This window comes from Prionailurus viverrinus, chromosome D1, assembly GCF_022837055.1.
Source record: "Prionailurus viverrinus isolate Anna chromosome D1, UM_Priviv_1.0, whole genome shotgun sequence".
Lineage (NCBI taxonomy): Eukaryota > Metazoa > Chordata > Mammalia > Carnivora > Felidae > Prionailurus > Prionailurus viverrinus.
Genome location: NC_062570.1, coordinates 44,601,221 through 44,614,718, shown reverse-complemented (window position 1 = coordinate 44,614,718; position 13,498 = coordinate 44,601,221). Strand labels below are relative to the sequence as shown.

The 13,498-nt window shown below is 40.6% G+C and overlaps 1 protein-coding gene and 1 long non-coding RNA gene across 3 annotated transcripts in view; one reads left to right on the top strand and one right to left on the bottom strand.

Annotated features, from left to right (window-relative positions):
• GRM5 (glutamate metabotropic receptor 5) overlaps window positions 1–13,498 on the bottom strand; it is a 507,658-nt gene that overhangs the window by 39,688 nt on the left and 454,472 nt on the right. The window contains exon 7 of the mRNA XM_047879457.1: window positions 12,454–13,393. Coding sequence (XP_047735413.1) covers window positions 12,454–13,393 — 940 coding nt within the window. The remainder of the gene's footprint in view (window positions 1–12,453; window positions 13,394–13,498) is intronic.
• The window catches only part of LOC125177288 (uncharacterized), a 114,863-nt gene that overhangs the window by 37,871 nt on the left and 63,494 nt on the right, over window positions 1–13,498 (top strand). The window lies entirely within an intron of this gene.

Genomic DNA, 13,498 nt, shown 5'->3' with positions numbered 1-13,498 from the left:
TCTCTTTCTGGCTCTGATACCCCTGCTTTCCTCTTATAGGAACCCTTGTGGTTACCTTAGTTCCACCTGAATAATCCAGGATAATCTCGTCTCAAGATCTTTAACATAATCACATCCATAAAGTCCATTCTATCATGTAAGGTAACATATTCACACATTCCAGGGAATGGAATGTCACCATGTTTGAGGGTTATTGTTCTGCCTCCTACAGAGGACATCCATAGAGGACATCCATGTTGATATTACACTGCTCCATTACCTTCCTTGTTCTACCCATTCCATTTAAAATTGAAGAAGGTGGCTCCACCGGTTTGTTTTTGCTTTTCTTTTTATGGCAATATTATATGGTGATCAAACACTGAAATACTAGTCAATGTATATGCCAAGGCCTTTCCCCACACCCTCCGTTAACCATGCCCTCCCATTTGGCACTGATGCACTTGTTTGTTTGGACCTGAGTGTAGAGGAATGGCAGCTGATCTCCTGATTGGACATTGGCTCCACTGAGGCAAAAATGTATGGCCTTCAGTCATATGGGAAGAAGGTGGGAGGACATTCTAGAGTCTTCTCTGAGACTGCTGTAGAATTTATGAGCAGAGAGTGGAAATTATGCTTAATAACCCAACCAATAGCAAGCCTCTTGCAATAGCAGTGTTAGTTTCTTATGCCCAGGTGGGCAGGCAATGCCCTAGAGTTTGAGTCCACACAGCAAAAATCCTAATATGGGGCAAACAGGAAGGAGGAACAATTACCCACTTGATATATCCTTTTGAAAGCTTGTCAGCCAAATTACTGTGGAAGAAGCCAGGGTGTTTAGACTTGGGTTTGAATCCCACCTGCATCCCTTAAGAGCTGTACAATTGTGGACAAATCACTTAACCTCACTGCACTTGAAGTTTTCTCACTTTTAAAACAGAGAATAATAATAACATTATCTAACTCACATGGTTGTTGTTAGCTGAAAATATCTAAGTCTGTGGTTCTCAATCTGTGATCCCTATGTCACCAGCACATTCATTCATCAATATTAATCATTATTACCTGGGAGCTTGTCACAAATGCAAACACTCTGGCCCCACCCAAGACATACTGCCTCGGAAACTCTGGGGTTGGAGAGCTTTATTCTATAAGACAATGGTGTGTAATACACATGGTAAAGTGTCTCACACAGGACTAGTAGTTCCTTAACAAATGTTGATTATAATTATCTTTATCTTCTCTGAGAGCTTCATTAAGTTTACCAAACTTTGTTTTTCAGTTATTGTTTGTTTTGGAAGAGCAAGGTCAGTGACAGATCTATGTTTGTTTACCAAGTCACGGTCTCTCTTTTTTTTTTCCCAACTAAAAAAGCCACATGAATAACAAATTAGAGAAAACAGTGTCATTAGTTTGCATTTTGGCCATGTCATTTTAACTCAGCAGAGAGAGAGTCACGTTCTCTGGCAGCTCCTGCTATCCTGAGTGTGCAGTCGTGAAGCCTGAGAACAAGGCCAGGCAGCGAGCCTGTCAGTTGTTTTATTTGTTTTGCTTTGTTGTTGTTGTTGTTTTGTTGTTTTTTTTTTTTTGACTAAATGTAAGTGAACATGAGCACACACTTGCCTTAGCAAACAGAGCTTCATATCATGTTATGTATAAAATTTACCATAGTGATTCATCATGTAGTTTCTAAACATTAAGTAAAATAGATTCATCTGGGCCAAATTAAAAGTCAAAATATTTTTTTATGAAGAAATATAAATTCACTGCCAAAACCACAAGGGGAATGAGAAAAATGGCTAACACAAATCACCTTCAAACTCTGAGGAAAGCCTGACTTCTGAAAAAGCACTAACACAAACTTTGTAACCTACTGCCTAATAATATAATGGAAATTTAGAGAATTGTGGGCTCCCAGGATGTAGCATTGATTTACTAGTAATTCAGGCCAGATTCCCAAAGTCAGATATTTCCATTCCAGTAAATTTCCTGAAGAATGATGTCATGGAACCTCATATTATGTCACCAGAGCTGTATATTGGGTGGACATGAACTGAGATGACCCCATGATTAGGAAAAAAGAAACTCACATCACATGAACCTGGACTATGGGAGAGATGCTGTATTATGTGCACAATGATCACAGGATCACAGGATCATTGTGTGCATAATACAGAGCGTGATGAGTATTATCATCCTCAGTGTCCAGAGGCTCTGAGAATTAAGTGCTTTGTCTAAAGTTCCAGTTTGTAAATGGCAGAGCCGGGATTGGAATCCATATCTTTGCTGTCAAGGCTCACTTCCTATACCACAGTACTTATGCCAAGTTATAACATGAGAGACACTGACAGGCTACTTGTTGCATGATGTCGCCTTGACTGATCTGCCTGTATGCCCCCCCCCCCCCAAAAAAAGTCACCTTTAGGGTCATTTCTCTGGGAGTAAAAATTAGAATCAAAATGTTAATATTTTATTTGGCAGAAATATATTCACAGTGACTTTATTTATCAACAACAATGACAAAGTGGATTATACATGGTTGGGAAAATGAATCCATCAAAAAAGCAATATTAAAATAAAAAAGGGCTATAGAAACATATAGATCTGGGTTTGAATCCCAAATTTATTACTTATCAACTGTGCACTAAATAAAGCTTGCTTAACTTCTTCATGCCTCAGTTATTTTTTTTTCTTATATGTGGATGGGGATAACACTTTCTGTTATAAAATATTGTGTGAAGATCCTGTGAGATCATGTATTTGTACTTAGCAGTCTCTGTAATAAAGTAGTTGCTCAATAAGTGTTTACTGCATAAAGGATGAAGCAGGTCACTAATGATCATTACTGTAAAAGCACAAATGAATTTGTTGTCTAGTGGAGAGGAAGGGTGAGGACACATAAGTTTTGGTTGGCGATAGCTGGGGAGGCATCACGTTGGTGTTGAGAAGTGGCCATGAGTATGAGGAATTTGGATGGTAAACAGAAAAGGCTGTTGAAAGGAAGTTGAGACAGCCGGAAGGTGGTCAGCTCACAGCCCTCTGATCAGGCTAAGCCCCTTCCCTACAAGCCTCTCCAATCCATTTCCTGCCACCTGCCCACACACACTTTATATGCTGTAATTCCCTGACCACATCATGATGGGTCATCCATCTGGGCTGCTGTTCATCTGTTCCCCCAAACTGTGTACCCCATGATTTTCACCCGGTTCACTTAATCTTTCATTCTTTGGGATTCATCACCCTTCCAGGAAGCCTTACGCAAACCTGCAGATTGGGCAAAGTGCCCTTTTGAGCCTGACTTCCGTGAGTATAGTCTCCTTTACTACTTCATACATTCCAAAATTAGTGATTTGGTTATGGTTTGGTCTTTCTCACTACTCCATGAGCTGCTCCTAAGGGCAGGGTTTGTGTCTTATTTACCTTTATATTCCTAGAATTCAGTGATGTACTTAGTGTACAGTGTTTAAACACTAATTGGAATTAAAATGGACTGGGGTCAGGGTGGAAACATTAGGATTCCATGCCTATTTTGTGAGATTTTGAGATTAGGCATATCAAAAAAACAAACAAAAATTATACAGGAAATTAGTAAATCCTCAAAATTCCTAGTTATAATAAGATGGTAATATTAATGAGTATAATAAATACTATAAATAGTAAAAACAAATCAGTCAGATTTTTCTCTCACAAAATCTATACAGATAGTTAAAAATCACCACTAGGGGCGCCTGGGTGAATCAGTCGGTTAAGTGCGCAACTCTTGGTTCAGGTCACCATCTCGTGGTTTCGTGAATCCAAGCCCTGCTTCAGGCTCTGCAGTGTCAGCATGCAGCCTGCTTGGGATTCTCTCTCCTTCTCTCCCTGACCATCCCCAATTCACATTGTCTCTCTCTCTCTCTCTCAAATAAATAAATAAATAAACTTAAAAAAAACCACTAAATAGAAAAGATGTCAGGCAGCCATTAAAGTTGATAAAATACAAGTCAGATCAGGCTCAGCTAGAAGCATGACCATGTCAAGTAAGTACAGCACCATAAAGTTCCACAGGAGCAGTTTTCATGGAAACTCTTGGGGGGAAGTCACATTTCACACCTATTCAATTCCAGTTTTTCTCAGTTCAGGTTGTAAAAAATGAAGAGCTGGAATGGAGAACCATTATTTAATGGTTACCTTTGTGGGCCCTGAAGCCATTCTGTCTTTATTTGAGGCCTGCCTCCTCCATGTACTCTATGGATTTGAGCAAGAGAATTAGCCTCTGCTTACCTCAGTTGCCTCATCTATAAGATGAGGATTGTTTTGAGTAATAAAAGAATTAATACATATAAGGGTTTAGAGCAGTACGTAGCTCATCACAAGTGCTCAATGAATATAATTATTCACTATCTTCAGCCCTTCTTTATGTTCTCTGTCAAATGCCAGTGTAGTTCAAATGTCATTATTCATATATCCATCCATTTATCCATTTATTCTACAAATATTTTTGAGTGCTGTGTGCCTGGCACTGTGCTGGTTCCTAATGGCACAGAAAATAAAAAAGACATGGACCCTCTGCTTAGTAAGTTCACAGTATAGTGTGTGTGTGTGTGTGTGTGTGTGTGTGTGTGTGTACAAGGGAGTCTTACAATTAAACATGTAATTATAACACAGGATGATGAATGTTGTAGAGGAGAAGAACACAACTCATTTAGATCATGAAGAGTGGGATCTAATGTAGTCTCAGAGGGTCAGGACAGGCTTTCCAGTAAAAGCGGTATCAAAGAGGAGTGTGAGTTAGCTGAGTGAGACTTGAGGATGATGGGACAGGTGTGTTTTATAATGAATTAGCTGTGTTGGTATAGGCCTGAAAGCAAGAAAACTGAATAGGTCAGAATGGAAATCCAAGCAGGGAGTGACTAGATGCAAGGCTGGCCCAGGGGTGGGGGAGGAGGGAGCAGTCATACCACAAGGGGCCTTTCCTGCCACCACATAAGGAAGTTTGGCTCTATCCTTTCCCAGCTGGTGAACCCCTGAGGACATCTAAGCAGGGATAAAACATTTACTTAAGTTTGTTTATTTATTTTTTTTGAGAGAGACAAAGACAGCACAAGTGGGGGAAGGCAGAGAGAGAGAGGGAGACACAGAATCCCAAGCAGGCTCTGCACTGTCAGTGCGGAGCCTGACGCAGGGCTTGAACCCACCAAATGGTGAGCTCATGACTTGAGCAGAAACCAAGAGTTGGATGCTTAACCAAGGGAGCCACCCAGGCACCCCAGGGAGAAAGCATTTAAATAGTATCTATTGTTTGAACTGGTTCCTTTGGGAGGTTTTTCTAATTCTTGACATGTAGAATTTGCTGCTTCTGTCTCTGGTTCCCTCGGTTCTCCCATGGACTCCTATCACAGCACTATAGCACTTTATGGAACTTAACCTGTTTGCAGGTTTGGGAGGCTGAGAGCTCCTCAAAGACTGTTTTTTACTTATCTTTGTATCCCCAGAATCTAGAATAGTGCTTGGCACAGAGCTGGCACTCAATGGAAGCTTGATTGAAAACAAAAAGGTTGCTTTTAGCAAAAACTATTTTTTCTTATATTTTTAGAACAAAGCATTATCAGATAAAATCTGGGCAATCAAGTCCACAGTGAGTGGTTCTGCTCCCTATAATGGCAGTGTGAGCCCTGAAAGCTGTTCTCTACCAGATTCAGAATCCATCACTGAGCACTCCTATGTCAGGCACTAGGCTAGGCACTGAGGAAGTTATAAATACTCTTAAGACAGCATTAGATAGTTGTGAAAATATTGTATATATATACAAGACAACCCCCAACTCTCCATGGCCTACCAGTGCCTGACAGTGCTCACTTCTGTTTGTGAATGAATAATAAACAAAAAAGGTTTGACGAATGTGTGCTAAATGTTCTGAGAGTCCAGATGAGGAGAAATCTGTGAGATAGTTTAATCTGAAAGGCTGGGACCTGGATGATAAAAAACCCCTAGTAAGATGGAAGGAAAGAGCAGATGATTCTAAAGAGAAAGGATCACACGAAAATCACTTCATACAGACTAATAATTCCTTAATGAAATCTAAGCAATTGGAAATCATCAGATCTTGGATAATAGTCCAGGTATACTGGAATTCACCCAAGAGAACTAATTTTCCAGGCACATTATGATTTGGACGATACATGTGAAAGGGTAGCAGTTGCTTTAGCAGACAGTCTAACTGGGCTCTCATGACAATCTTAATGAAAGCTGAGTTATTTAGTTAATTAAAACAAAAGTGGCAAATGATAGTTTCTAAAACTAAGGTGGAGGCAATGCTAATGTTTCTGCCACCTTAGTAGAATGCCCAGAGAGGGTTTTACCTTCTGAGAAAATATATGATTTAGAGCTACAGGCCTCTGCTGTTAATGAAACCATGAGATGCCCACTGCATCTTAGAAACTCGGCCCCACGACCCTGGAAATTCTGAATCTTGGAGAGCCAGAAGTTTAGACTCATCAAATTCAATGCTTTATTTAGGTCAGAACTGGTTTTGTGTTCATTTGTCAATTTGCAGCTGAAGTGAAGGCCTTAAATGGAAGCATGGCATTATCCGCTTGACAGTGATTTGATGCTGCACCATGTCATGCTGGAGAATTAGTGTCTAGAACCAAAATGTTAATCACAGGGACCTCTATACATTGATGGCATAAATAGTACGTTTCTATATAAAAAAAGAAATCTATAGTGACTCACTCCCGTTTAAATAAAAATCTCCCTTTGCTATTTCAGTGAATTGAATGACTGACTCTTGGGTGCTTTTCTTTTTGGTACTCTAGGGTGAGCCTATTTAACTTCCCAGAAAACTGCTAGATCTGTTAGAATTAGCTCTGTTTTTCCCTTAGGTGCTCAGAGAACAAAAGTGATTCTCTTTCCATGCCCAGAGGTGGAAATTGGCTCTTTCTGGTCCCCCTCTCACTGAAGATATGAATTACTCTTTGGTCCCCTAGAAACGTGTCTTCCCTTCGGCTCTGATGATATTTTCCATAGTGAGTCCCCTTTGTGCTACCGGTTCTCCAGAATGTTAAGAGATTACTTGAAAAAAATCGTCTTGTGTTCAACCAGCTTGGGAAGTGATGGAAAAGAATTAACAAATGAATGGTTTCTATGCTGCAGAACTTCTCAGTGTTTATCCCTAAGTCACAAGGTTCTAAAAGAATAGTCAGAGTTTTTTCAAACTTGTTTGACCAAATAATTTTTGTTTTTTGTGGAACAATTTGTGAGACTAGCTTTCTGAAGAATACATTCTGGGGAATGCTGAGTTCTAATGCCAACAAGCTAAGGCTTGAGTTAAGAATGGCTGTATAACTAATTAGTTACAAGACTGTGGGCAAGTATTCTAACCATGCTGGACCCCAAGTTCCACATTTGAAAAATTGGAAAGATTATTGCTTCTACTTTCAATATTTTGTGACCACTAGATAATTCTACTACCATTACTACTGCTACTACTACTGCTAGGTATTACCACTTTCCATGGTAGACACTATTCATGGGCTTATCCCACAAGCACTTGACTTGCTTCTCTTTCTCCATTTCCCTCCTCCATCTCCATTTCCATTATAGAAGGTGTAAAAGCTCAATGCAAGCTTTTTTCTACTCTCTTGCAGCCAGGGGTAGCTACATGAGACAGTTTGGCCAATGAGACATAAAGGCAGTTGTTATGGGATTCTGAGAAGACTGTTGTTTTCCCTAATAAAAGGATGCAATGCATGGAACTGTTGTGGAACCATTAGTAAAAGGCCTGGGGAACAGCAGAGACATCGGCTCTGGCACCACTGAGAGCATTGGAGGAACACCAGGAGCTGTCTGTCTACGTATTCTTGTAACATGAGGAAAGCAAAACCCATACAAATCCTGTAAGTCTCTCAAAATCAGGCTTTCTCTTACTTGCAGCTGAACACATTTCTAAAAAGTTTACCACTTATTGAATGCTTTTAACGCACTAATAGCTAAGCATTTAACACTCATCACTTCATTTACTCTCACAACAGGGATCGTTATCTACAATTTTACAGCTAAGGAGACAAACTGGCATACGTTGTTCAAATTCACACAGCTAGATTTCATTCCAGGTGTGGCTCCAAAGCCAGAACTATAAACTAGCTTTCCGTATTTGCATCTATTGTCCTACATCTACTGCTCCAAGAGTGTGTTCTAACTTTTGGAAACACGGTCACTATAATCTCGGGAGGTATTATTTTCACTCTAGAGTATGAAATTAGTGCCATCTTCAAAATGGAGCCCTAGCTTTCTGTCATCAGATATGGAAGGGATATGCATAGGCCTTTTCAAACAGGGCCCAGACCCACTCTGGGTTTCTAGGAGCCCACTTCTCCATGTAACAGATGTAAGAAAGCAGAACCAGGCTGGGTCCTGCATAGCAGCTGCTTTTCCCCAGAGACCTACAGTCAGAGAGTTAAGTTAACTACTTAAGCCCACCATAGATCCCAATAGATAGGTTTATGGGCATATTACAGAATTCAAGTCTGAGAAGCCCAACTAATGAAAGTAATTTAGAATAAAATGTGAAAATACTAGAAGCTCTGAGTTCACTTGTTTCCCCATTATTTAAGCCCTAGAGGTAGATAATGTTATACATACTGGCCTTTATAAAATAAAAGGGAAGATAAATGCATACATAACCAGTTATGTCTTACAATGTGATAAATACTATATTAAGATTCTAAACATCTTGGTGTTGGATAACAGAGATGAAATACTTCATATGAGAGCTCATGGGAAACACAGAGGAAAATCATTTTAATTTGGATCTAATTTATTTTTTAGGGTTATAACTTAAAAGAAGGGGACAGGGGATTGTGTGATGCAAGGGTATTATAGTTTTTTCTGGCCTTTCTTCTATCGAAAGCAGGTTCCAGTCTGAGTGTGCTGGTTAAGGGCAAAAAAGAAGTCACTATATAATCAGACTATAACCTGTCTCAGCTATAATCATACAGACCAGCATCTGACAAGACTGCGTGCAGAAAACCCAACAATTGCCAAAGGTCCCTCCTTATTCTCTTTGATGTTTTCATACTCAAATAATGCTGAATGCAAAATCCAATCATCAAGGACTACATGGCCATGTAACGAACACAAGTTAAAATACTGCCACAAATCTCGAGAATTTCTGTTTTCTATTGGCACTATTAGTGAATTTTGTTATTTATGTTGCCCCTTATTTACTGAAGTATAAATAAAATAGTTGAAAATGTAACCTAATGTTACTAGAGGTATGTTAGAATTATAGCAATGCATCAGATCAGTGGATGGGATTAATGACCTGATTCTTGAGCAGAAACTGAGGACCACAGGAGTGCAGGAGATATTTATAATACAGATCACAGTAGGCTTAATGTTATAAAAGGTGGTAGAACCACCAGGGGATAGTAGTACAGGGGATGCATTACTACCTTGCCAAATTTATTTGCTCAATAAATATACCAAAGATTATTTAGTGTCTTCTATGTGTCAAGCACCCTTCTTGGGACTTCCAGGCACTGGAGGCACAGCAATGACAAGATAGAGAAGGCTCTCACTCCCAAGGAGCTTATTCTGCTTAAATTAGGATGAACGGTATCCTCTACAATCTGGCAAGGAACTAGACCATGTAAAAATGGAGATACTCTGGAAGCTCAGGCTGTGTAATTAATGTGTCTATAGATCTATACTGCCTTTTATGATGCTCTCTTCGTTATTAGGATCATCTTGTTTGCATACCTGACACAGAAGTTTTCAGGTGTGGAAGAAGACTGACAATTATTAACGTAGTTAAAAATAATAGCAAACAAACACTTAAGAAGTGCTTCCTGCATGGTATACACTTTACATGTATTTACTCGTTTAGTCTCACAACCACTGTGTGAAGTCTGTATTTCATTATCTTCATTCATCAGAGGAGGAAATTAAGGCATAGAGAGGTTAACTGATTTGCCTATGGTCCCACAGCTGGTGGGCGATGCTGCCAATGTTCAATCCCAGAGCTGCCTAGCTCTGCACTCTGATATGTTCATTGAAATATCTACTGTGTACCTGGCCTTTACACATATATTATTTCTTTCACTCTTTTACAATCCTCTGAGGTAAATGATATGATCTTAACGTGGCAGATGAAGAAACTAAGCCTCAGACAGAAGAAATGGCAGTGCCAGTATTCAGACTCAGGAGAAACTGGCTACAAAACCATGTTCTTCACCACTGCTCCACACTGTCTAAGTAGCCTGCCCTAATGAGTTTTTGGGGTGCTTAGGCACAAGCTCACAATTCTATCCCTCTGGCAACCTGTTTTTTTTTACCTATCAGGATGCCTTGGAAGGCACAGGATGCCTTGGAAGGTGCCTTGGAAGGTACCTTGAACAATGTACATATTACTTGAAGAAAGAGTTTAAACAAAGGCTGGTAAAATTGAAGTTTGAAAAATACATTTTCTCGGGGCGCCAGGGTGGCTCAGGTGATTAAGTGTCCGACTTCAGCTCACAGCATGATCTCACGGTTCGTGAGTTTGAACCCCGCATCGGGCTCTGTGCTGACAACTTAGAGCCTGGAGCCTGCTTCAGATTCTGTGTCTCCTTCTCTCTCTGTCCCTCCTCCATTCACACTCTGTCTCTCTCTCTCTCAAAAATAAATAAATGTTAAAAATTAAAAATATATATATATAATACATTTTATTAGACAAAATAAAAGGCTGATCTTGCAGAAGTTTCAGAAAAAGAATATTTTAGGGAGGGAGGAGTTAAGAAAGCAGATGGAAAATATTCTGGCAAGTTAAATATATGAAGGGCCTTCTGTGGACAGACCATGATATTGTCACAATTTATTGAAGTAGGAGAAGACACTGTTGTTTTCCCCAAGATTTACAATTTAGTTAAATACCTTGAACAATGTACATGGAAAGCAATGAGAGGCATACAAGAATTAGGAAAAAAAAATAAAAGAGGCAAGGATAGAAGTTAATAATGCAAATGAATTAAGCTATGTGATTAAGTATTCTGAGTGCTTTTCAATTCTCAGAAGACATGATATCTTTATCATCACAATTATTCAGGCTTTGAAGAATTAGGGCTGATGGAAAGGTGGGACTTTCCATGCAGGCTAAATGATAGTATAAGAGAACTGTTCAAGCAATAATATTTAGCTATTTATCTTCCACTTGTAAGTGGTTTGTCTTCCACTTATTTATCTAGATTTTAGGAAAATTGTCAAATCTCTGTAGAGTGAGCAGATAATGTTCTGACTAGCTCTTCTGACTGATATGCCCTTCTTAAATGGAGGAAGTCCTTATTCCCAGTAACACCCTATGTAGCCTTTTTAATACCTCCCAATTTGTTCCCAAGCCACTGATCTCTTTGCCCCCATACTGGGAAGTTATTAGTTGAACTAATTTCATATCAGCTGTGCACAGAGGCCACCGTCTCCCCTTCCTCAGAGAAGCAGGGAAGGAGCAAGTGATTACTAGCCAGGCTTACCACTGGTGTGAATCTGAGCAGCTCTATGGGATGATAGGTTACACTTTCAGTTCTTAAGAGTCTGTCATACTTAAACAGACTTTAAGGAACCACAATTCTCTGGGACAACATGGAATATAGTAATCTATGCTGCCAGTATTCTCCAGATGTTTATTAAAGATACAGATCTTAATTGGCTAAAAAAAAAAAGATGATCTCATTGCCTTTTGAAGTGCTATAGGCGTCATTTATCACTTAGAGAAGTGCCTCACATAGGGGTAAATCATTGGCTGTTGGCTTATTTGCAGATAAGAGGTGACCAATAGCTACTACCTGGGATACTGAGCATGAAGGATGGGGTAGGACTGTGGGCCACAATGGGAAACTGGCTAGTTGTTTAGGAAGATTATATGCAAAGTCCCTTTGTTTTGACCCTTTCAGATTCTTAGACATTTCCTTAAGAGTTCAAATTGCCCATTAAGAACTAAAATATAAATTCTACACTCACATACCTCTATGGGATGAACAGTCAAGGACTCTGCTGAGCTTGGAAAAGGTTCAGGCACATAACGCAGTCAGGTGTGTGAGGTTCTTGGCACTCTGTGCTCAGCATTGATCTTTGTTAACAATAAATTCTCTACTGTGTTCTGGGAACTAGAATTTGGTCCACTATGTTCCTCTGTACCCTCCGGACCTGGAGGTCCTTTCCTTGGCTTAATGACTTAACCGTGCTCTCCCTGTCCCCTTGGACCTCACTTCTCTTTTGCCGAAACTCTGCTTTTGTTCCTTATCTCAACTTCTCTGTTTCTGGCTTTGGCATAAGTAACTGGCTCTACATCCAATTAACCCCATGAAAACCATTCAATGAGAAGGCCAAGGCCCCTTTCCCAGCACCCTGCCTCCCACAGTTTTCATTCACTCAGATATTTTACACTTAAAAGACCCAGGAAGCAAATGCCACTGCTTCAGCTACAGGGACCAGTGCCCCACACCTCCCCCCCACAACCTTTACCTTAGGGTTTCCCCAGAGGAGCCCCTCCTCTTCCACAGGTTGACTAGGCTGCTGGACCTGCTGGCTGCTGAGGATGACTTGCCATCCCCCACATGCATGCGCACCACGGTAGATGTGGTGAAGGCGCTGCGCACGTTTCTCTCCGGTTTGGCCAGGATGATGTACACTTTTGGCACAAACATGCAGCCCAGCGCCACTGTGGCACTGAGGCTGACTGAAAAACACATGGTGATGATTTTGTAGTTGCTGCCAAAGTAGATTGGCACAAAGGCCAGCCATATGATGCAGGTGGTGTACATGGTGAAGGCGATGTACTTGGCCTCATTGAAGTTAGCTGGAACGTTTCTGGTCTTGAAAGCATAGAAGGTACAGCTCAAAATCAGCAAACCATTGTATCCAAGAGGAGTGACAACTCCTAGGTTGGTGGTATTACAAATCAGGTAGACTTCACGAATGCTTGGGTAGTCATGCATTATATCAGGAGGCTCCATTATAAAGAGGGCAACGATGATGCCCAACTGAATGCATATGAGGATGAAAGCAATCACTAGCTGGGCACAGGCACTCATGAACCTGGGCTTTTTGGTACAGATCTTTTTCTTGCTGCCAGCCAGGATCCTTGCAATACGATTGGTCTTGGTTACGAGGGCTGAGTAGCTCATGGCTGGAGAAAGACCAATACCAATTCTCTGAAGGTAGCAATAAATCTGTTTGGGCTTTGCAATGAGGCAGAAGGTACATAAGTAACCCAGGCAGATGCCAGCAAGGATAATGTAGCAGAGTTCCCTGCTGGAGGACTTGACTACTGGAGTATCACGGTAAATGATGAAGACTGCAGTAACAAATAGGGTGGCCAGCAGGCCGAGGCAGGCAAACACAACAGCGGCAATGGGTTCAGGGTCACCCCAGCGAAGATACTGTACTGGGATCAGATCACAACCTGCAGAGACACAGACACATATTGGGAAAAAAAAGGAAGAAACATTTACTTGGGTCACTTGTGCCTAAGTTACAAGCAGCTGCCAATGACCCTTTCACTTTGACT